The sequence below is a fragment of the Phyllopteryx taeniolatus genome, chromosome 20, assembly GCF_024500385.1.
Source record: "Phyllopteryx taeniolatus isolate TA_2022b chromosome 20, UOR_Ptae_1.2, whole genome shotgun sequence".
NCBI lineage: Eukaryota > Metazoa > Chordata > Actinopteri > Syngnathiformes > Syngnathidae > Phyllopteryx > Phyllopteryx taeniolatus.
In genome coordinates this window covers 5632813-5656163 of record NC_084521.1, presented here as the reverse complement: position 1 = coordinate 5656163, position 23351 = coordinate 5632813, and the positions used below count along the sequence as shown (strand labels likewise).

Genomic DNA, 23351 nt, shown 5'->3' with positions numbered 1-23351 from the left:
ATGCGGAGAGACCAGTCAAACAGCAATAAAGGCAAAAACCAGTTTTTCCTTTTGTTTTTTTCCCCAACCACACATCATTTAATCACTCGAGAGCCGTCGGACTCGTACAGACATCCACGCGGCAGAAGTACACGACACAAACACGCACGAGCGTAAGAACAAAACGACAGTTACGTCAAAAATGTTCCAATAAATAGAATGATCTCATTACATATTCGGTTCATAATTCTTCTGTACAGAGATGATAGTGTATGAATTACAATGGAGAAGAGCGCACGCACACAAACACACACACACACACAGGATGATGATGTAAACAAAAATGACATGATAATACAAGATCATGCAGAGGATTCAGAGTGCGCCCACTTGAGGCATGAAATAATCACAAATACAGTACATCTTTTTCTCTTTGACCTCCATATGAAGTTGCACACACGACACACGCGCACACACAAAAGACAGAATGTGATGGATTGGAGACCCAACAAAATAACAACAACAACAACAAAAAATGGAACGTCTATTCTTCCAGAGTGCGGAAGGCGTTCTGCATGTCTTCCAGCAGCTGTGCGTACTCGCCCTTTATCTTCGCCTCGCCGTCCTTCATCGGGTCCTGCATTGACACAACGGGAAGCTTGTGAATAATCAAACCAGTATTGTACCACTTAGAAATTAGAAAAGTGATCATATAAATATCATATACAGTGGACCCCTGCTATTTGCAGGGTATAAGGCCCGGTCTGTCCCGTGAATAGCGAAAATTTGCAGATCACATCGATTATAATTGCATTAAAAACAAAACAAAATTTCACCCCAAAAATGATTGAATAAGTGGGGCTAATCCGTCAATATGGAATTTACTCGTATAGAGGTGCCTTGAGAAACGATAGCCTTGACTCGCAAGTTTCAAGATTTTTCTGTCTTGACCAAGCGAAAGCTTGAAATTCAGTCAAAGTAACACTTGTTTTATTAGAACGAAAAAGCAAAAATCCCTACAAACCTTAAATTTCATGGAGCTGATCCTGTAGAGGATTTCTCCCAGGTGCTCCCGGATCATGGCCCAGGTGATCTTGTTGTCACTCTGCGCTGTGGTTTCCACCGCGTGGCGCGACATGTCGTAGAACGCGATCATGTTGGACAGGATCCCCACAGTCTTGTAGAAGGGACAGAATCTGTGGAATAAAATATGCTATCAGGTATTCATTCATTTAAATGATCAGCAACATTTTGGATTGTGATAAAAAGTTTTTATGGTATTTCCTCAGAGAACGCCAGTTGTCTCTGTGTAGACTATTTTTGATAGAGTACAGGGAACTCGAACACAAAACCATCTGAGAGCCTGTTTATGTGCCTTGGTAGATGCTGCCGTTTTGGTTAGCAACATAGTTCATTTGGGGTCCGCAGTTACCGCGTCGATGACCTGAGACATGTATACTGACAACTCGTTTTAATTATTTTATTTGTAAGTTGCATAGCTCCCTGCAGCATAAACACGGATGCACACAACACTGTGGAAGGACCACATGTCAGAGTCTACTGCCACACTAACAGTAATAATCTAAGATCATCTCAACTCATTTAAGTCCCTACACTTTAATATATATATATATGGGCTTTTATGTTAAGGCCATATTACTTAGCTCTACTAGTGAGAGTGGGGAAGAAGATTACAAAAATAATAATAATAAAATTTAAAAAATGTGAAAAATCTGACCGGTCATAAGGTGTATAGCCATTCTGCTGCAAGAAGTCATCTTTTATCAGCTTGGCCACTTCCAGAGTGATCTTGTCCGTTTCTGCCAGTGACGCCTGCCACGGCAAAGTATTCAGGTGAGCGCTTTTCTTGAAACCACTTTTCAAACGGCGACATCAGCAACTTTACCTTCCCGACAAGCTGCACAATCTCGGCCAGGTCCTCCTCTTCCTGCAGGATCTCCTTGGCCTTGGTGCGCAGCGGCACAAACTCAGCGAAGTGCTTGTCGTAGTACTCGTCCAGGGCACGGGTGTACTTGCTGTAGCTGATGAGCCAGTTGACTGAGGGAAAGTGTTTCCTCTGGGCCAGCTTCTTATCCAGACCCCAGAAGACCTGATGCGACAAGATACGACGTCAACAAACGCGCCTTCGTCGAGAAGATGGCCTCGCCACGCAGCAGTTGATCACGGTTCGTTACCTGAACGATACCAAGTGTGGCTGAGGTAACGGGATCGGAGAAGTCACCACCAGGGGGCGAGACACTAGAAACAAACACATTTTCAATTGCTACGTCCTCGCGACGAGTTAAATAAAACAAAACATGCGGGTTCCCTTAAATGATCGGAGTGATCGACTCACGCTCCGACAATGCTGACGCTGCCCTCCCTCTCGGGGTTGCCCAGGCACTTCACCCTTCCGGCACGCTCGTAGAAGGAGGCGAGACGGGCGCCCAAGTAGGCCGGGTAGCCGCTGTCTGCAGACGAAACGCACCACTTACTTTTACAGTACTTCACAACTTTGATGCACTGGCTCCACCTGGAGGCCATTTCACATGTGTAAAACTAAACTTTTGAAGGGAGCATTAGCGATTAAAATTCGACCTACAAGCCCAGTGAATTGGCTTTTTATTTATTTTTTAAAGGGTCCCTTTCGTCCATATTGATTTTGTCCATAAATAATATATATATATTTTTAATTCTCTCTTTTTTTTTTTTTTTTTTTTAACCAAGGAGCTCCCTCACTTACCAGCGGGCATCTCAGCCAGACGTCCCGAAATCTCCCTGAGCGCTTCGGCCCAGCGGGAGGTGGAGTCGGCCATCATGCTTACGTTGTATCCCATGTCTCGGAAGTACTCGGACAGCGTGATTCCTGCCAAACACAAACCATATTTAAGTGGGTGTGACTGTTAGGAAAGAGAGTACTGCGACGGGTGGCAGCGTGTACCCGTGTAGATGGAGGCTTCTCGGGCAGCTACGGGCATGTTGGAGGTGTTGGCCACCAGCGCCGTCCTCTTCATGATGCTCTCCGTCTTGCCGTCCACTTCCATGGTCAGCTGTGGGGGGAACACAAAGAGGTGTCAGCGCAACATACCATCACTGATATTCACACAATTTTGCATGATTAAACCCAATAATGTGCATTTGAGGAGAAGGCATTAATTTGGTTCACTTGAGGTCGGCATCCTCGGTTCTAGTGTAGTATCTGTGACTTTGAGTGTGTATGGCTTTAAAAGGCCCACAGAAAATGTGACATACAATATTAATTACAGTAACTATTCGCCTTAGTTACCCACCTCGGGGAAGTCTCGCAGCACTTCTGACATCTCGTTACCACGCTCCCCGCAGCCTACGTAGATGATGACGTCGCTGTTGGAGTACTTGGACAGCGACTGGGAGATGACGGTCTTCCCGCAGCCGAAAGCACCGGGGATGGCTGTGGTTCCTCCCTGCACGCAGCTGCGATAGAAGGAAGAGGTTCAGAGATCCAAGCCTGGGGATCGCTGTTTCCGTCGAGAGAAAAATAATTAAAAGAGCTGACGGGAAAAGGGCGTCCAGGACTCGCTGCCCGGTCAGCAGCGGGTGATTGGCGGGCAGCTTCTCTGTGACGGGCCGCACTTGTCTGACGGGCCACATCTGCACCATGTTGAACTTTTCCTTCACACCCTCGAACTCCAGCTCCATCACCACATCCTGATGCACAGACCCACACATTACGTGTGAAATTATACAGCGGTGCCTTGAGATACGAGTTTAATTTGTTCCGCGACCACGGTTGTGACTCAAAGGCTCGGGCTCCACCTCTGGTCGTCATATTAACAAAATGCGATTGGCCCAGCAATATATGGGGCGGAGTAAGTGTTGGTACTCACGGAGATGTCATAGTTTCCCGGTGGGGCCACGTAGGTTACAGTGCCTCTGTTTTTGGGTGGAAGCATGATCTTGTGCTTGATGAGGGAGTTCTCGTACACCATCCCATAGATGTCTCCACCTGTGATGTGACTGCCAACCTAACAGAGAGAAAAAGAAAATCCATCGTAACCCTCAGTTTTACAGATGCCACATATGCGCTATTGCTGACAATCAATTAATGACCACCTGAGATTTGATGTTAAGTTTTGTTACTTACCCATAAAATATTACATGGCTGAACACCTTCCTATCTGACTGATTTAGTGGTACCTTATGTTCTATCTTTTTTTTGACTGCGAGCACTAAAAAGAAGTCGAGCATTTTCTATTTGGGCTCCATTACTCCGGAATTCCTACCCACGGAAATTAAAATAGAATGTAGATTCCACGCCCACATACCCGCAGACTCTTGACGGGCGAGAACTCCCACTTGATGTCTCTGTTAAGGGATCCGATGTTAACGCCTCTTGGGATGTAGATGCTCTTCGTGAGGTCGTTGATGTCCTTCAGGGGCCGCTGGATGCCGTCAAAGATGGAGCCCATGATTCCCGGGCCCAGCTCCACCGAGAGGGGCTTCCCGGTACGCAGCACCGGATCGCCGACGGACACTCCGGCTGGGATACAATTTCAGGAAAATACACGTCGGAGACTCTTCCTTGTTGTTAAATACATCATAAAAGTATATAAAGAGATAACACAAAATGAAAAGCAAGCTGTTTGTATAGTGCAGTACTGTACAGTTCGCAGTGTATCGCGAAACGCATCACATCAGCCTCAGTGATGTAGATGCACATCCCTAGTACAGTATCTACCCAAGTGGCCACAGATAATGTATGCTTTAACATTTGGCCTACAACAAGGATACATGTCTCTTCATAGACCTGGATGGTGGCCATGTCTCCTTCCAGCCGGATGATCTCTCCCACCAGTTCGCTGTGGCCCACGCGCACCAGCTCGTACATGGCTGCTCCTGCCATGGCGGTCGCCGTCACCACTAGAGTGGGAAAAAAAAAACAACAACAATAATTATCCAGACTTTAGAAAGATGGTGGATTATGTAAACAACACATGGTGTGGCAGTAACCTGGTCCAGAGACTCCATGGACGTATCCAAACTGGCTCTCTCGGTCCTCGTCCCGGATCTTGGGCAGCCTGGATGTGTCCATCTTCACTGGATTCTAACTGGGGGGGAAAAAATAATCATGCTCGTTAGTTGTGGTCATTGGATTCATTAACTTCTGCTTGTATACACCCGAACACTTCATCCATGGGAGGCTGCTACTCTACATGGTAGGACAGCGCCACCAATAGACCACTGAAGTACCTGCACAGATCATCTCACACCAAAAAAAAACAAAAAACAAATTGAGTGCATCTTGACATGACCAAACAATGAGAAGATAAAGTGTCTTGTTTGACTGATTAATGACCTCTTTGAGTCATTTAATGCACACACGGACGCGCGCGTGTGTGTTTAAATTCACTTCTTCACAATCCCTCATGCATTCCACATAAGGGCACTGGGAAAATACATGACATGACATTCATGACCATGTGACTGTGGCACATGACTGACTGGCCCGATAAGGAAGTGGAAAATGAGCATGCACACTGTGACTGTGAATGGGGAACTTTGCAATCCACAATATTAGTAATGTTTATAGTTCATAATGGCTCCTCATCACTGTAATGTGGTTCAAAGGTGTACAGCTGGTAATGTGTCTTCCTGCTGGTTAATCCACACGACTGTGTGCGTGTGCGTGTGTGTGTGTGTGTGTGTAGGTAAATATAGTGTGTTTAGAATGTTGCATGTAAGTGGCATGGTCCTGGCGTGGAAATGAAAATCCAATTCAAACGAGTTAACCCGTTAAACTCGCCTACTTCGTATGATTTTGAACAAATAGTGTAATGACAAAAAAAATACAAATAAAAAAAAAAAAAAACGACTTCATATTACGCATGCTAGCAACCGAGCCGCCCAATGTAATTACAGCAAATACACTTCAAAATAAGAGCACTACTGGTTTGACTTCATGTTAAAATAAAAACAATAAAGTTATTTGGTAAAATGAACACGACGTGAGCGACTCACGGCCTGAGAGGTAACAGGGGGCCCCCCGGCATTTTGGTGCAATGGCTTACTTGTCTTAAAACAACAAGCAATTCTGAATTAAATAGCGTACGTGGCGGTTGTATAAGAATATATTGGGCTTACCGTGTGGTTGGGAAGCGGTGTTTTGCTGTCGTGCTTCGAGTGAAAACGATGCGCGCTGTGTTGCGTGACAGCAGCAGGCTGAGGTCAGCTGACTTCATTCACTGGACGGAAGCTGCCACTGCTCGGGCCGCCATTTGGGATCCTCCCCCGGAACTGCACGAAGATATTAACAACAAGACAATACTCCACTCGCAATATTTTTTGGAACGCTTAGATATAATTTAAACGTATAACTAAGAAATAATAAACATATTTATTTTAGTTAAATGTAATTTGAACCGAGAGCCAAGTGCCTATTCAAAATTAGCGACGGCTAACCGAGCACACGGTTACGTTACGAGGTGGCTATCTTAAAATGTGACTGCTATCTATGCAATGACGCTTGAGCCAAAATGGAATCGCTCGAGAAATTAATCATAACTGTAGTTATGGCTTTAGCGCTCATTTTAACGCTGAGTATTTCTATCGAGCAGTAGAAATGGATGAATTGGTTTGTAGCTCTTATACCCTCATAAGTGCTGCATTTTCTTGTACTTTGTTGGTTGTAACAGTGATTCCGAGTTTATTGCTCAAGATGTAATATTTTTTTTTTAAATCTTTTAGAATTTTATATATATATATATATATATATATATATATATATGCATTCATACTAGTGCCGCTGTCTGTTAAAAAAAAACAACCCTCATTTTGACTTATTCTTAAAAGCTTAGCATTTGTTAACTGGCGACCGGTTCAGGGTGTACCCCGCCTCCCGCCCGAAGAGAGCTGGGATAGGCTCCAGCAGCCTGCGACCCAAGTGAGGATTAGCGGTAAAGGAAATGGATGGATGGATGGATGGATATATATATATATATATATATATATATATATATATATATATATATATATATATATATATATATATATATTATATATATATATATATATTTCAGTGACGTCCGTTCAGGGTAGGCAAGTGAGGCAGAGCCGCACTGCCCCCTGGTGGTCGTTCCTTTCCACTGCATGTGAATAGTAAAAAAAAAACCACCTTATGATTACATTAAATTGTTCCGTTTTAGTTTTATGGCACAGTGGAGTCTGGTACGTACGGTGCCACAACCAGCATGAAAAAAAGCACAGTCCGTGACACCAACGGGTTGACATTTACTCCCTGGCTATTTGGTCCTCTCTACTCCCGCAGACAAAATCACTAGTCCATGTTTATATAAAACACATTCATTGGTAAAACCCTACCCTAACTTCACCCTCTGCTCACCATGCATACCACCAACCCCACTCTCAATTCCAGCAGTTTTATTAACTTCTTCCCCCCCCCCCCAAAGTCTGCGCTACTTAATTGTCTTTCAAAACGAAAGGAACACTCTGCAACACATAGTAAACCTCACCTCATTCATCCCAATATCATCTTTTAAAAAGACCATGTACTATGATGTATATTATGTACCTATATCACAATGCGCAGTTTGTTGTACAGAATACACATTTGCTTTTATTTTGCTTTGTTTTACTCTGCTGTCGGCATTGCAACCTAAAGTACATCCTGAAAGATCAAATTCAGGGCATAACATCCATGGTGTATGACACTAGTGCGCATGCGCGGGGTCGGGGGTTGACAGGCTCCTCACAATCGTGGAAAGCGGTGCGGCGGCGGCGGCGGCTAAGCTAAGCGTAGCAAAGAGCTACATGTGGAGGGTAAAACGGGAAGGCATCCCCGACCCCAACTCTCGTCATATCTCCCCGTCTCCGCCAGTTACGACGCTAAAAGTCGAGACTCGGTGAAAATTGTATCCGTTTACGATGAAAGGGTGAGTGTCCGCTTTTTAAGCCGCCCGTGAACTTGTTCACCACTGCATTTGGTCACCGGGGGAGGAGACGGCGAGGCTAGCCAGCTACGTAGCTTAGCCTGCTAAGCTATTTTTAAACTCGGTACCCGAGCCGGATGGTGAAAAATAAAAATAAAAAGCCTGGGGACAGCGCCGTTGATGGCCCGCCGATTTCAAGCCGGTGCGTGTCTAACTAGCGAGCTAACGCTTAACTACGAATGTTTTTTCTCCCCCCCCCACCTTAGTTGTGATTAGACAGCGGTTAAAGTGGACGTTGGGATGCTGAATTAGTCATATAAAATGCGGAGACCTAACTTGTTTGATTATATGTTAAAACTGACAAGTCAAACGTTCATTTTGGAGTTTGGAATGTGGTCTCTAAATGTCAGTTATGACAAGCATGCGTTTTGGGACAAGAGGGTTCACCAAGCTTCAGCACTGTGTTCTGAGTGTGGGGGTTCGCATCTCAGCGGTGTGGATTTCACCTGCAGGGTTTACTTTGCCTTTCGCCCCTTGAAGTCAACGGTGACAGGCTCCAGCTCACCCGAGATAACCTAATGAGGATAAGTGCCATAGAAAATGGATGGACGGGTTCAGCTCGCTCTTCCTCACCTTTCTCTTTCATTGTCAATCGAACTGTGTGTGTGTGTGTGTGATAGAATGGTGAGCGTTCACACTAAGGCTGTGTGTGCACAATGCATTCACACTAGTGCTGCTGTCTGTTTAAAAAAAAAAAAAAAACCTCATTTTGACTTATTCTTAAAAGCTTAGCATTTGTTAACTGTGCAGGGACAGTAAATAGTAAAACTACAATAAAGCAAACCTACTCACCCCTCTAAGATGACCGTTGCTGTGATTTTGGATTCCTCTTCTGTGGTGGTGTTTAATCCAAAAGGAAAGGACAACACACTGACGGACTGAGCTGAATTTTTGTGAGATTTTCTGATGTTTCACGTCGCATGCGTGTCAGCCCTTTGACCGTTTCGCTCTTGTTCCAGTAGCCGGATCGAGCTGGGTGACGTGACGCCCCACAACATCAAGCAGCTGAAGCGCCTCAACCAGGTCATCTTCCCCGTCAGCTACAACGACAAGTTCTACAAGGACGTGCTCGAGGTGGGCGAGCTCGCCAAGCTCGGTAAGTGACAGCACAAATTTACCCTGATATTGATAATAGTACACTGGAACATCACCATTTTAACATCCCTAAGATGTACAATTTGGAAAATTCATCCCAATTTCCGAGGTTGGCGCATCCTGTGAGATTTCATCGCCATAAGGATTCATATTGGAAAGTGTTGCATTCAAATTGCGAGGTTCCACTGTATGTACAAGTAACTATGCGTAATACATAAATGCCTATTGGAAATGCATTGCGTATTAGAGGATGATTAAATGAAGGTGGGGGCTCTTTTCAGTTCCCTTTATTTGTCTTGCAGCATACTTCAATGACATCGCGGTGGGGGCCGTGTGCTGCCGAGTGGACCACTCTCAGAACCAAAAGCGATTGTACATCATGACGCTGGGCTGTCTCGCGCCCTACCGGAGACTCGGCATTGGTGAGCCGCACAAAATAGGATTTTTTTTTTTTCTTTTTATTGAGAAATTGTACATTGTGGCACGTAGGTACAAAGATGCTGAACCACGTGCTCAACATCTGCGAGAAGGATGGCACTTTTGACAACATTTACCTGTAAGTTTCCAATGTTTTCCCACGTAATTGAGATTGGATGCATCTGTCTTCATCATAAAATGTATTAAAATTATCAAAGATAATGTAAAACTACTCAGAACTGTGAGGCAGATGTGCTAATCATTAGGCTGCAGAAACATTCTGATTTTTTTTTTTTAATTGTTCCAACAGTCACGTGCAGATCAGCAACGAGTCGGCCATCGACTTCTACCAGAAGTTCGGCTTTGAGATCATCGAGACCAAGAAGAACTACTACAAGAGGATAGAACCGGCTGACGCACACGTCCTGCAGAAAAGCCTGCGCAGCCCGAGCGCGCCGCCCAGCAGAGAGCTTCATAAGATGGAGTAGGACGGCGATAACGGAAGCGGCGGGTGGGGCGTCACCCGCTTTTCGGAAAAACCAGCACACCTGACCTGCGGATAAAAGAACTGTGACATACGCCCCCACAAAGACGCTTTCAAAGACAAAATTGGGGAAGAAGAAAAAAAAGAATTGAAATTACTTGTTTTTTATTCCCCCCACGTTACTCATGCAGTTAATTGACAAAGTGTCCAAAAAGTGCTCCTCCAATTGACAACCTGAGTGTGGTGTTTGCGATGCATACTTTGTGTTTGACTTGGTTTTGATGCAGTTCTAAAAGCTAAATGGGGGAAGGGGGGCTGTTATCTATAGTTTCTGGTTTTGAAACGGTTTAAAAGATCGACCATTGCTCCGGCGTGACCACACCTGATGGTTTGTGTGGGTTGAGGGGGCGGGAAGTTTGAATGTGTTCTTCGTGGGCCATGAGGAGCAGTTAACAAGGTGGTGGTGCGCTTGGAATGACTTCATTTTAAACCAATTTGGCTGTTTTGTTTTTTTTAAAGTTGGTTTTATTTTTATTTGACATTGCAGAGCTGTGTTTCAGAGGTTCTCCTGGGTTTTGCAAAATGGTATTGAATGTCAACGAATTCTTCTCCGAAGAGGAAACGCGAGATCTTTTGGGATGGAGTGCGTCTCGGCATAGCTGGTCCTCCCAACAACTTCCTGCCGAGAATCGACGGCCGAAGTGGTCCGCTTGTGGTCTTTTAAAACGCTTGTGTGTGCGCGCGCGTGCCTGCACGTGTGTGCGTTTCACCCAGAGGAAACTCTGACTCCGAATGCATGCAAGGAGACTTGTGTCCTCTCTTTACTGTAGTATAAGCATGGTTTCTTTCTTTGAAGAATTTATCTTTTTCTGGAGCTCTATATTGTATGACTTTTTAATGGCAAAATAAATGAATTACTATTTGCAGTAAAGATGCTTGTGTTGTCACTTCTAAGATACAAGTATGAGAAATGATTTTCTGTATAATAAAACTACACTTCCGGCTCTATGGTTATTATGCTGTCACTGGTATCTTGTATGGTCCCGTCACAAGAAGCACCGCAAAAAAATCCAAAGAAAATACAAAACACTCTCGTGGAGTTAAAAACAAAATTCCAACATACGGCGAACCAATAAAATGTATACATATTCTGCGACTCAGCCGATTTTGGGTTAAATAATAAATCTAAGACTACACGGGCATCCGAAGGCAGCAAGGTGGTTGAAGCGTACGCGCATCTCTACGTGGCCGCTCGCCCATTTTGATTGGCTGCGTCGCCCATGCTCTGAAGTCCGATTGGCTGTCTGATCCTTAGCCCCCGCCTCTTTTTGGAGCTAGGATTGTTTTGAGAGCTGGGTTGAAATAGCATGCTAGGTAGCTAGCAAACAGTTAGCTTCTCTAACCTTTCTCTCAGGTTGTCGGAGGTGCAGACACTTATATAAAATGTCCAAACTACAGGTGAGTGGGTACATATACGCTTATAATAGCGTTTTGTCATCGGAGCCGCGACGAAACGGGGCTCGTTTTTGGCTTTAAAAGTGAGCTAGGCTAACTATTAGCGCGCTAGCCGGAATAAGCATAGATTGCTTTTTACTTTGTATTTGAAGAATTGGCGTGATAAGTAAATAAAGTTCCAACACAATATTCAACTTTTTGTGTGTGTGTGCGTGGGTTTAGTTTTTGCACAGGGGCCACAAACGCTGCAGTGCTAGCTCAAAAGCTTGTGGTTGTAGCAGGAGCACTGTGTATATTTGAACGAAGCAATGGTTGTTTCTAAACCATCCTGAGAGAATACCTACAATTTAAGATCTTTTGAACGTGTTATCTACATGTTGTATCATCATGGATGTTTGCATCGCAGGACGGCCACAGGAAGGATCTCAGGTCAACCTGGTGAGTTTATTGACTAGCCTGGTGCCCTATCAAACAGGCAACTGTTTGGGAAAGGATGCCAGAGATGACTGAAACCGAGACAACCGGTCGAAAACCAAAGTAAGCCATACTTGAACCATCTTACTTGAGCCATATTTGTTGTTAAAAAAGACATCCTGTATGTATATGCCTACGTTTCCAAATTCTTTTGCAGAAAGAAGAAAAACAAAGAATCCCACAATGCAGGTAAAATATCTGCTTATACATCACCTGTGTTTACGTTGCGATCACTTACATTTTTTCTCTCGTATTCAGTCGAGAGGCACCGGAAAGAGAAGATAAATGCAGGGATTAACCGCATTGGCAATCTGTTGCCCTGTTCACAAGCACTTAAACAGGTAAGATGCAGTCAACTATAGTTGTTCCCCCCTCTCGCGCTCCACAATTGCCTGCCTCATAGTTCTGAGGTTCTGGGTCTGAATCCTGTGTGGAGTAAGCATATTCTTCAAATGCGTGTGTTGGTTTTCTCCAAGTACTCCAGCTTCCACCCTCATTCCAAAAGCATGCATGATGTGTTCATTGAAGAGTCTAAATTGTCCAGGTGTGAATGTGAGTGTAAATTGTTGTTTATTTATATGTCCCCTGCGATTGGCTGGCGACCAGTGCAAGCTGTGCCGTCTCGCTCGCTTAAATTCACTCAAGATAGGCTCCCACTCACCCTTGTCTGTGTATGCAGAGTAAGAACATGATCCTGGACCAGGCTTTTCGTTACATCAACGAACTGAAGAAACAAAATGACGCAATGCTCCTGGAAGGCAGCGATAAAGTCCAAGGTAAAGTTATAACAACGTCAGAATCCAACAAATTCTAATGCTGATATTCCTGTTGTGAACTGATCAGGAATCCTCATTTTTACTAGTCTTTACACGATCAGGATTTTTGGGGCCGATCACAGAGTTTAAAAAAAAAAAAAAAACGATCACTGATCCGATCAAGATTGAGGAATGTGTCTATTTAAATGATCTGTTCATTTACTGAATATACTTGTGTACTTAATTGTTAAAAAAATTATATTTACAATAAATAATGTATCTTTGTTCCTCTATTTATGACAGTGAGGCATAGTGACAGACAGAACAAATAAATGGTCTTCTGTTAGATGGGAGGAGGTAAATACAATAATTAATCTATCCACTTTTCGTGACATTTTTGTTTGTTGGTGTGCCGTGAGATTTTTTCAATTCTAAAACATGTGCTCCATAAAGGTTGGAAATCACTGCTCTAGTCAGATCGTGTATTCTAATCATTCAGGTCAAACCAACAATACAACATGACAGAAATAATGGGTGCTAACTTACTATAATTAAATTACTTTATTTTTAATTACTTCACCCACACCGAAACTTTAAAGCATGATTCAACAGAACGGTGGCATGTTTACACACAACCGTTAATGCTAGCACTAGCTTGCTAGGCTACATAACGTTACGTTGCCTGCTTGCGAGCCGTATCGTATTCAAAGTACGTGAACATACCTCAAGCAAGCCTTAAACGAACGTCCTCTCCTCTACTGAGCACCGGTGACCCCCAACACACGTTTTTCCCCATTTTGAGTTGACAAGATAAAGCCCATTGATCGTAAAAAACGGGATGCGGTGGTATCGGAATAAGAGATTTTATTGCAGTAGTCTGACATAGTGCAATCGTGAAATAGCAAATTTGTCTTGTAGTCCGGGCATTACGAGTTGTCTGTTCCATACCGCCGACTTATTTTTTATTTATTTATTTATTTTTAAATAACTTTATTGGCCGTCAGATATTTACAGTACTACGTCAAAAGACATGCGACAAGGCTAAAGATAAACTAGCTTTTGGATTCAAATATACTGTGCACGATGGGGACGCGTAGTCATTGATCGGATCGGCGAATTATGACATTAAAGCCGATAAGCATAAAATGCTAAAAATCGGTAGATACCGATCAGGTCGATAAAATCGGTGTAAAGTCCAATTTTTATGACAACGATGAATGTTACTTTTCCTTTAATAATAGCAAGACATAATTATTTACTCAACAGCAGAGAGTACCAGGTGTTTATTTGACAGGAGGCCTTTTTTTTTTTTTAACAAATATGTATTTATGGGCGAAGTTAGACACGCTATCTGTTGATTGGTCAAGAGAATAGTTGCAGCTGTGTTACAAAACGGGAATGGTAATTGCAAAACCAAAACATTGTGTAATAATAAAAAAATAAAAAAAAAAGAGTATTTTGTGTGTCGTAGTAAGAAAACAAAAGCGCTTAAGGCGGTGTTGGGAAAGTTTTTTTGTTGTCCTCTGGGTTCATCACCCTTAGGTAAGTGCATGATTTGTGCTGCCTTTAATCGAGGCGAGGCATTTATTAGCGTGGAATAAAAAAAATTTTTTGGTAAACTTATACAGCCTGTGCACGTGACAGATGGCTCTGTACGTTCTCGATTTCTACAGCGGAGGAGATTAGACGACTGCGGCGTCAGTGTGAGGAGCTTCGCAAGGAGAGCGCCCACTACATTGAACTCCTCAAAGCCCACGACATCAATCTCCTAGAAGACCCCACGGTCCACTGGAAGGGCAAGCAGCGCTGTGCCAAAGTGACTCCCACTCATCAGCTGCCCAAGGGAATAATCGTCTATTCCAACGGTAACGTGATTTGCCCCGCAGGAAAAGAGACGAGCACCGGGAAGCAGCCATCGGAAACAGTAATCCTTCAGCCCCCCTCGGAAGTGAGTGCAAGCGTGAGGGTGAATGGAGCATTGCTACAAGTTACTTCTTCTGCTACTTCGGTTCGCTCTGGCTCGAGTGTTCCCCAGTCGACAACAGGCCTCACGGTAGTGGAGCGGTGTGTGATTGAGAAGCCGCCTCAGCCACCTTCCGTGTCATACATCACCCTCCAGCTCCCAGCCGTAAACGCCGGCCCGCCCCGGCCACCTGCTGTCCCTGCCCAGACCGACATAGCCGCGACATCAGCGTCTCAGCTTCAGCCGCCCGTCTCCTGTCTCGCCACATTAAATCAGACAGTAAGGGATGCCACCCCCAGGACTGCAAGTTACACTGCTATCCCCAACAGCCAAGCCCTTCTCAGGGCGGGTGCGGCCGGTAGCACGCAAACCACATGGACAACGCTTCAGATGGCAGGCAACACAGTGCAGCCTGTCTGCCAGAGTCTAGGCAGCACCACCCAAGCTGTCCACCAGGTGACAGTCTGTCCCGTGGGCACCCAGCCTCCTTCCGTTCAGCCGATTCAAATACAGATGCAACCTCCTGTGCCTGTACAACGAGCCCCCATTACCGCACATATTCCGGCAAGGCCGCCACAGCTACAACCTGCAATCCCAGTAATCGCCCCGCAACCTCAATGCGCCGTGCTCCCGCAGTCGGCCGTCGTGCCCCAGCCGACCGTGGTGGCCCGCCCCGCCGTAGTTTCTCAGCCCCAGTCGCTCATCCCTCAAGCTCAACAGCAGGCCACCGTGCTGCCACTCCTCCAGACCATGCAGGTACTGCAGGTCAACCCGAGTGCCGCGACGGCCTCGGCACCGCAGAACAGCAACAACCCCAGCGTGGTCATTCTGCAGCAGGCCAACTCCTGCCCGAGCCAGCCGGTCATGAGAGAAGAAGCGAGCAACCCGACGCCCTGTCAGCATATTGTCATCATCCAGGCTCCCAACCAAGCTGCGCCCGCCCCTCAGAATCCTAACGTTGGCTTGGTGCCTGCTGCCGTGACTGCTGCTGTGCCTGCTTCTGTACCCGCCACTCAAACACCCAACAGTTCAACGTCGACATTGCAGAGTGTGGGTGGGAAGCAGCTCGTGCACATTCTCCCGCGTCCGGCGCAGCCTCCGGTGAGCCATCAATCTCAGGCGAGCCAGGCATCTTCCGGAGTCCAGACAACGCCGCAGACTATCACTGTGAATGGGCAGGTCTTTGCCCTACAGCCCATGAAGACTGCAGACAAAACCGCTACCCAAAGTACAATCCAACTGGTCCAGCCTACCACCAGTGAAGAACCCACTACCAATGTGGCTCTCAACAGTCTAGGGGCCCTCAGTAGTCTGAACCAGAGCATCTCTCAGGGTCTTCCACTTAGCATTTCTAGCCAGAGCAACAACAACGGCGGCCCGCCTCCGGCCTCTCCATCGGCGGTGGCCCAGCAGAAACGACAGCCTCCTGCTCCTGTGACTGTCCCAGGAGCCGCGGTGGTCTTGCCTGTCCAGCAACTACAGGTGCCTCGCCTGAGCCCGGTCAAATCTGGACTAGCGGCAAGTGCGCCTAAGCCTGCCAGAAAGAGGCTACGGACGGGTCTTCAGACTAAGCGGTCGGCAGCCAAAAAAAACAAAGCATCTAAGAGGAGGGAACTCAGCCAGGCTAGTTCAGAAGAAAATCAGAAAGCATCTCAGGCCTCAGACATTCCTCCCGTGGCCGCCACGACGGCATCTGGCGAAACTGTACAAAGTGTCACTTCCCCACAGAGCTCACCGAAAACGGTTGTTTGCGTTACATCCAGCGGTCCGACCCTATTTAGTCAGCCCAGGCCGCAGAGTGTCGGCTCTGTCGGCACAAATCCCAATGATGTTATTTTTAGTCAAGCTAACGCGAGTGTTACGGCCACCGCAATTGCAACTGTCAGCGCGACATCGGTCACGTCTTCAGTGAGTGGAGCCCTGGCCACTAATGACAAAGCGGCTGAAGCTTCAAACGACAGCTCGGCGGTAAGCGAGCCTGTAGAATCAGGAGTGAAGCAACTAGCCACCAGTGCAGAGACTCGCACAACGCAAAGTAACTCTTCTCTTCCCGTTACGGTGTCTAAACCGAGCAGAACTGTTGTCACTGCTACAGGTGGCGGTGATGTAGTGAACAGCTTTACCACTGCTCGTACTGCATGTCCTACTTCAGTCTGCACCACAGTAACAGTCTCCGCAACGCAGAGTACGCAATCAGTATCTTGTCACCAGCCACTCAACAACACAGATCATGTGCCTTGTAGTAAAAATGAGCCCACCCCTTCATCCACCGAATCCACAACTGCAACTCCATTGTCGTCGGTTAGCGCCGCTATAACAAGTTCGGAGTTGAGGAAAGCAGTTTCAGCCGCGAGAGCGCAAACGAAGCAACCCGACCCGAATGTGGCGACTGAAGTGAAACTTCCTCAGCCACCAGGGAAAAACAGACAGGCCCAGGAAGAGAGACCTGCTACTAGCTTAGCAGTGTCCACATCTGATACGACACCTAAGAAAGACTTTGTGCTGTCTCAGAGGTTGTACACTAACCTAGATGATCAAAATATGGAGCCCCCGGTAACAGATTCACCCATGTCCACGGTGGCGGCGGGAGGCAGAGGCTTCTCTGTGGCCTCCATGCTCCCTCAGGGTCAGGGCATGAGCGCCTCCTCCGGCTCCTTTGGAACGTTTACCTTCACGTCCGAGCAGGCTGAGATGCTAGCACTGGCTATGCTAGAACAGGACAGTCCTGGGAGGAGGGCCGGAACCTGTGTCGGCAACGACGCGACTCCGGCCACGTGGCAGCCTCCGAAAGGTTCCGTTGCTAAAGAAAAAGCTTCCAATGTACAGCAGGCTAAAGTGACCAAACCTGTAGACATAGTAACAGTTAAACCGCCAGTTCAGGCATCCGTCAGAGAAGGTGGCGATGGGTCTGCCAGTGCGACCGGTGGAAGCAGGCATCCACAGAACCCGGCTAATCTCCTCACGTACTCCCAGTCTCACTCCCTCTCCCAGGCCCAGACTCAGAGCTCAGTCCAAAGTGGCACCGTCGCCAGCTTGAGTATCAACAACCTGATCAGGCCCAGCTCCTCTCAGCAACCCTACCCGGGCTCTCCCAGTCTGTCAGGCCAACACTGCTCTGTGCCCTCGCCCGCTGCCGCCTCAGTCCACATTTCCCAACCCTCCAACAATGCACTCTCGCCGTGCTCAGGTGCAGCCCAGCTGAATGAGTTCGCCCCCATGAAAACGGCTTTACTGATGGCTCAGGCTGAGCGACAAGTTAAGATCCTCTCCAAGCGGCAGGCCCAGGAAGAGGCCATGCTCACCACAGGGAAGCGACCCAAGCCGTGCCCTCCGCCAGCCCCCACTGTGGGCCACATGGATGTGAAAGGACCGGACCACAGCCAGATGATGGTAGGACAACTGCCTCCCTCGTCCTCGGCCATGGCGAGGATTAATCCGGAAGGCTCCCTCTTCTCCACAAACTCCTTCATGAGCACGGTAGTTCGAGCCACGGATGCCCACTGCCCCCCTGAGCAGAACCAGCCGGGGGTGCTCCACCCGCCCCAGGGACATCCGCAACATCTTGCCGCCCAGCCTGGCCAGCACTTGGGTAGCAACCTTTACTTGAAACAGCAGTTGCAAGAGCAACAGAGACACCACCTGTACCATTTGCAACACCACCTGACGCAGCCCGACGCCGCGCAGCGCCACTCGCTACACCAGAGGGCGCTCCAGCAAGAGCAGCACGCCCAGAAGAAGAGGGGGCTGGTCCGAGGCGGCCAGACCGGCTCGCCCGCCGCCGTCGCCATGCAACAGAAGCAGCATCACCTGGAAAAGCCCGGAGTCCAGCAGCAGCGCTCTCATCCGCAACAGGCTCCACATCAACAGCACGTGCAGCAACAGCAGCCCGCCCAGCAGCATGCGCAGCAGTCCCATCAACAGTCGCAGCAGCATCAGCCGGCGCAGCACCAACAGTCGCAGCACCAACAGCACCAAGCGCCCACGCATCAAACGCAGCAGCAGCACCAACAACAACAACAACACCATCAACAGCTGCAGCAGCAACAGAACTCCCATAGCAGGCACCAGCAGCATCTCCAACAACAGATACAACAACAGCAGCAGCAGCAGCAGCAGCAGCACTTTAGACACCAGGAGAAGAGCTGTGAGGCCCAAGCTGCAGGAGCCAGAGTCCACCACAACAACCACCTGGCTCAGCAGGACCACCTCAAGGTCAGTCCTCACATTGTCAAGCATCAATATCGTCTACCAAAGCAACTGCTTGCAAGCATATTGACATTGACACCCGATGTTAGAAAGTGCTTCCATAACAACTGAAAGCACAAACAATGACTTTATGTATTTATATGGTTTCGCAGTTCTGACTGGCTCTCTACGGGCAACCGTTGTTCCAGTTTGAGTCTATTTCCGTTGCTGTACAAAAAACATTTCAGTTTCCCTTATGCGTTCTTTTATGTTTGTTACTGTTACTGATATTACCTGCTTGATGGTGTTGACGGCTTTCAGCAGACTTGAGCTGATACAAAAAAAACAAACAAAAAAAAAAACTAAATTCTCCTGTTGAGGGGTAGTATAAAAAAAACTAAACTTTTTGCCTTCCATGAATAGATCGTGACGGCAAAAAGACTGTCTGCTCAATGTTTGCACAATCCTAGCCGGTAATGACTACTGCATACTCCTGCATCAATATTGCTGGTCACCACCTGGTGGCAGTGTTGCTCACTTGTGCGTGTCTTCCTAAAGCAAAGGCCCGAACGAGGACAAGGACAGAAAATGAATGTTTTTTCCAAATTTTGTCAGTTCAAGACCCACATTAGAAATGTGGTTCCCGCGCGGGACCTGAACTTAAAACAAAAAAACTGAATGTAATGCCATAACATTGACACAGACTTTACATTAAAAAGTAAAATGTATGATTATAATCAATTGATTATGCTTGACAGTTGGTGACCCAAGAGATGGGGTCTTGAGACATGTTTGTGGCTCTACCCATGACAGACATGCTGACCAAATATCATATTAATAAGTGAAACTGACTCTGGATCAGGGGAAAATGACATGGCATTTTGTGTCTCCCTTCAGCCTGGTCAGGACCACACTGCCATGCAGAGGATGATGAGTTCGCGGACTCTGGATCAGCAGCAGCAGCAACAGCTCATCTCCCCGCCCAGTAATCCGGCGTCCCGTTCGTCCGACCTGTCGTGCGCGCCGTCACGCCAGGAGCGGCACCGCGTCTCCAGCTACTCTGCCGAGGCACTCATCGGTAAAAGCTCAACGAGCGGCGATCAGCAGCAGCGCATGGCGCACCACCTCCAGCCAGGCCGGGGCGGCGCCGGCGCGCCCGAGCAGGGCGACCCGCGGGGCTACATGGACGCGTCGGGGAGAGCTAAGGCCAACGTGGCGCACAACCCGCAGGGCCGGCTCCCCTCGGACCACCCGGGGTCGGCCGACGTTCAACGCGTGACGGAGTGTCCGCCCTTCAAAGCTATGGCTGCGGGACCGGGTGCGCATCAGCTCGGTGGTTTCGAGGCTCAGGTTTCCCGCGGGAGCGACATGGCCCCCAAGTCGCAGAGGGCGCAGCAGCAGGGAACATTCAGAATGGGCGTCGGGCCTCCGGTGGATGGCAGGAACCGCGGCGGCTACTCGAGCGTCCACCTCGGCCCGCAGGGAGCGCACGTCGGACCCTCGCTGCTACGCGAACAAGAAGCTTGCCACCAGAGCTTCATGCAGAGCCTCCTGTCCCCCGAGGGGAACCACCAGAGGGTGGCGCAGTGCTGCCCTCCCGTCAGCATGGACTACAGCTGCGGGCCCGGAAGCTCCTCGGGGGACATCCAGGCGAAGGCGTCAAGCCCCGGCCAGAAGCCCTCGGCAATGAACAAAACCCACATTTCTCAGGTCAACAGTAATATGCACGTCGGGGGCCGGGCGGCCCACCTTCCCGCTCCGCACGGCGGCTCTGAGCCGGGCCGCCCCTCGGCCCCCTCCAGGCCACCCGTCAGCCAGCACTCTCGCCACGCGCAGCCCGCCAAGCTGAGACCGGGCGAGCGCCCCCGGTCGGGAACGCTGCGACCCGGCAACCCCTTCGAGCCCGAGGGCCACCTGCCTCTCCCGTCCGGAGGCGGCGTGCTGCTGGGCCGGCCCCAGCCGGGCGCCGAGGCGCGGCGCAGCGCCATCGTTCGCTTCATGGCGGACGGTGCCCAGGTGCCCGGCGACAACAACCTGGTTCCTGAGCAGCATCTGACGCAGAATTTCGGCTTCCCGTTCATCCCGGAGGGGGGCATGAACCCTCCCATCAACGCCAACTCCACCTTTATCCCGCCCGTCAGTCAGCCCAACGCCTCCCGCACGCCCTCCCTGCTGCCCGTCGAGCCTCAGAACACCTTACCCTCCTTCTACCCGTCCTACTCGCCGGCCGCCCACCCCAGCCTACCGGGCGATGTCACCCTACAGTACTTCTCCAACCAGATGTTCACCAGCCCGAGCGCCGACAAGTCCAGCGCCCCGCCGCCCCTCAACAACCGCTTCGGCTCCATCCTGTCCCCTCCGCGCCCCGTCGGCTTCGCGCAGGCCAGCTTCCCGCTGCTGCCCGACATGCCCCCCATGCCCATCGCCAATTCGTCGGGCATCACGCCGCATATCTCCAACTTCAGCCTCACCTCGCTCTTCCCGGAGATCGCCGCCGGGATGCCCGCCGATGGCTCGGCCATGCCCATGTCGCCGTTGCTGTCGCTCGCCAACGCGTCCGCCGCCGACTCGGGGAAACAACCCAACAGGCCCGCGCATAACATCAGCCACATCCTGGGACACGACGGCAGCTCGGCCGTGTGACGTCCCGAGTTCGCTAGCCTCTTTTGCACAGAGATAACAAAAACTGACTGTACCGTAGATCTAACTGAACATCTGTGTGAAAGGGGCTACTGTTTACATGACTGTTTCCATCACTTCATATTTTTTTTTTTTTTTTCTAAGGATATTTTATGGGCAACGTAAAACAATCCAGTGTATGTTTGTAACAAGAATTTTGTTTTATATCTGTTGTCTAAGAAGAAACCTGCAGCGGTAATGTAATTAACTAACTTATATCAGGTTTTACTGTACAGAACCAGGACTGTTTTGTAAATACAAACCTTTCATATCAGAAGGATAGATTGTGTATTTGTACATAGATAAAGAAAATGAATTAATAAAGTTTATAAGGGGACGTTTAAAATTTTTGCCTACCGAAAATCTGTCTTACCACCAGATGGCGCGCTATGATTAAAGAAAAACGTTGAAAACAATGAAAAACTAATTTTGATTTTTTTTTTTTTTTTTTTTTTAGAAACAATCTAGAAGTTAGAATCAAAAATTTTGCGTTAATTTTTAATAAAACATTTTGAATTCGTGGAATGTCATTTTTAAAGTAAAAACAAAAATGTTGAATACATTTTGGAAAGAAATTAAGTGTAAACAATGTAAGATTTCGATTAAAATTATATTTAAATGGAAAAAAACAAGCAAAACGTAAATTGTAGAAATTCTGAATTTTTAAGAACGGATTAAAGAAAAACTATTTTGGGGGAATTTTTTTTTATTCCTTAAATGTATTTGTTTTGGTAAAAACAAATCCCTGTGTAACAATCTTAGAAATGATTGAATCAATCAAACTATTTCTAAATATTTGCAGACATTGTTTGCAATTTTTGATAAACTAGGGGTTTTCTTCAAATACAGTAATTTGAATTTTAGAATGAACAATTTTAGATTTTTTGGGGGAAAATCGAACTAACATCATAAAAGAGAAAAAGTAGAACATATTTTTTTCTAAAACTCAATTTTACAAGAACATTTTTTAGAGGCCTCAGTATTAGAAGAAAATCTAAAGTCATAATTTTACCAGTTCGATGCTTTCAGTTTTATCAAGTTCTCTGAAGGCCATACTAAATTCATGAAAAAATATGTTTAACTAAAGTTCATATTCCGAGCAATTGCGGGTTAAATGTTCTGATTTCAAATGATTTTTCTAAGCAGCGTGCAGCATATGAGTGAGCAGAACGCTAACTGCAGAACTTGAAACAAATAACACAAATTGATTTCACTGAGAAACAAAATAGCGGCGAGGCTCGAGGAATGTTAAGAATGAGACGGGGAATTGGAAAAATGCACCACACACACAAATCAGCTTCATAAGCTTTTATTTACATGTAATAGTGCTCCAGCTTGTGTAAACACAAATGCGGTAAAAGAAAGACAGGCCAGACTGTAAATGTCCCTCATTTTTGCTGGCACAAGTAGTAAGTAATACGTGAGAAATACTTTCACCTATTACAGGCGGCCATTTTGGTAACGAAGCATGTATGAATTCAGTTTATCAGGGACTGATAGAAGGATGTCCACAATCCTCTTCATCGTTTGAATTTGAGCGATTCCGGTTCCTTATTTCGATTCCGGTTCCAAACGAGTCTTGATTCCGATTCTTTTTGGGGGCTGGGTCAAAAACGTTTGCATGGTTTAAATAAAGGGTGTCCAAATTATGAACATCCATTTTCTTAGCAGCCCGCAGCATAGACTAAAATGAACATTTGACTCGATGAACTTATTAACTATAAGGGTTAGGGTTAGTGTGTGTGTGGAACTAACCCAATTGACTTAATCTTATTAATAGTTTCAGCTATAAATTAAATATAGCATTGTTAAAATAGATATTTGATACCGTTTCGTCACATCAAATGGTTTATATGTGCAAGTTTAAATTTGACTTCCTG

The 23351-nt window shown here is 47.2% G+C and overlaps 3 protein-coding genes across 4 annotated transcripts; 2 read left to right on the top strand and 1 right to left on the bottom strand.

Annotated features, from left to right (window-relative positions):
* Positions 1-37: 37 nt before the first annotated feature.
* On the bottom strand, positions 38-6258 carry atp6v1ab (ATPase H+ transporting V1 subunit Ab). Its single transcript, XM_061758780.1, has 15 exons — positions 6100-6258; positions 4969-5066; positions 4750-4878; positions 4284-4498; positions 3846-3983; positions 3515-3666; positions 3270-3432; positions 2921-3029; positions 2723-2845; positions 2336-2450; positions 2175-2238; positions 1886-2089; positions 1718-1812; positions 1004-1175; positions 38-616 (listed from the first exon to the last, which is right to left on the bottom strand). Exons 2-15 carry the CDS (start codon positions 5048-5050, stop codon positions 524-526), a joined length of 1854 nt encoding a protein of 617 aa, XP_061614764.1. The 5' UTR covers positions 5051-5066; positions 6100-6258; the 3' UTR covers positions 38-523.
* Positions 6259-7696: 1438 nt separating this feature from the next.
* naa50 (N-alpha-acetyltransferase 50, NatE catalytic subunit) lies at positions 7697-10974 on the top strand. 2 transcript variants are annotated; one of them, XM_061758285.1, is made up of 5 exons: positions 7697-7907; positions 8927-9060; positions 9362-9481; positions 9549-9615; positions 9787-10974. In XM_061758285.1, the coding sequence occupies exons 1-5, from the start codon at positions 7900-7902 to the stop codon at positions 9962-9964; spliced, it is 507 nt and encodes a 168-aa protein (XP_061614269.1). In that variant the 5' UTR covers positions 7697-7899; the 3' UTR covers positions 9965-10974. The 2 variants fall into 2 exon arrangements, with proteins under 2 accessions (XP_061614269.1, XP_061614268.1); XM_061758284.1 differs by having other exon boundaries at positions 7698-7907; positions 8924-9060.
* A 287-nt stretch (positions 10975-11261) lies between these two features.
* Positions 11262-21882, top strand: LOC133470202 (basic helix-loop-helix domain-containing protein USF3). The gene is made up of 7 exons (XM_061758283.1): positions 11262-11418; positions 11822-11952; positions 12047-12078; positions 12148-12230; positions 12569-12665; positions 14318-18819; positions 19690-21882. Exons 2-7 carry the CDS (start codon positions 11909-11911, stop codon positions 21433-21435), a joined length of 6504 nt encoding a protein of 2167 aa, XP_061614267.1. The 5' UTR covers positions 11262-11418; positions 11822-11908; the 3' UTR covers positions 21436-21882.
* The last annotated feature ends 1469 nt before the right edge of the window (positions 21883-23351 follow it).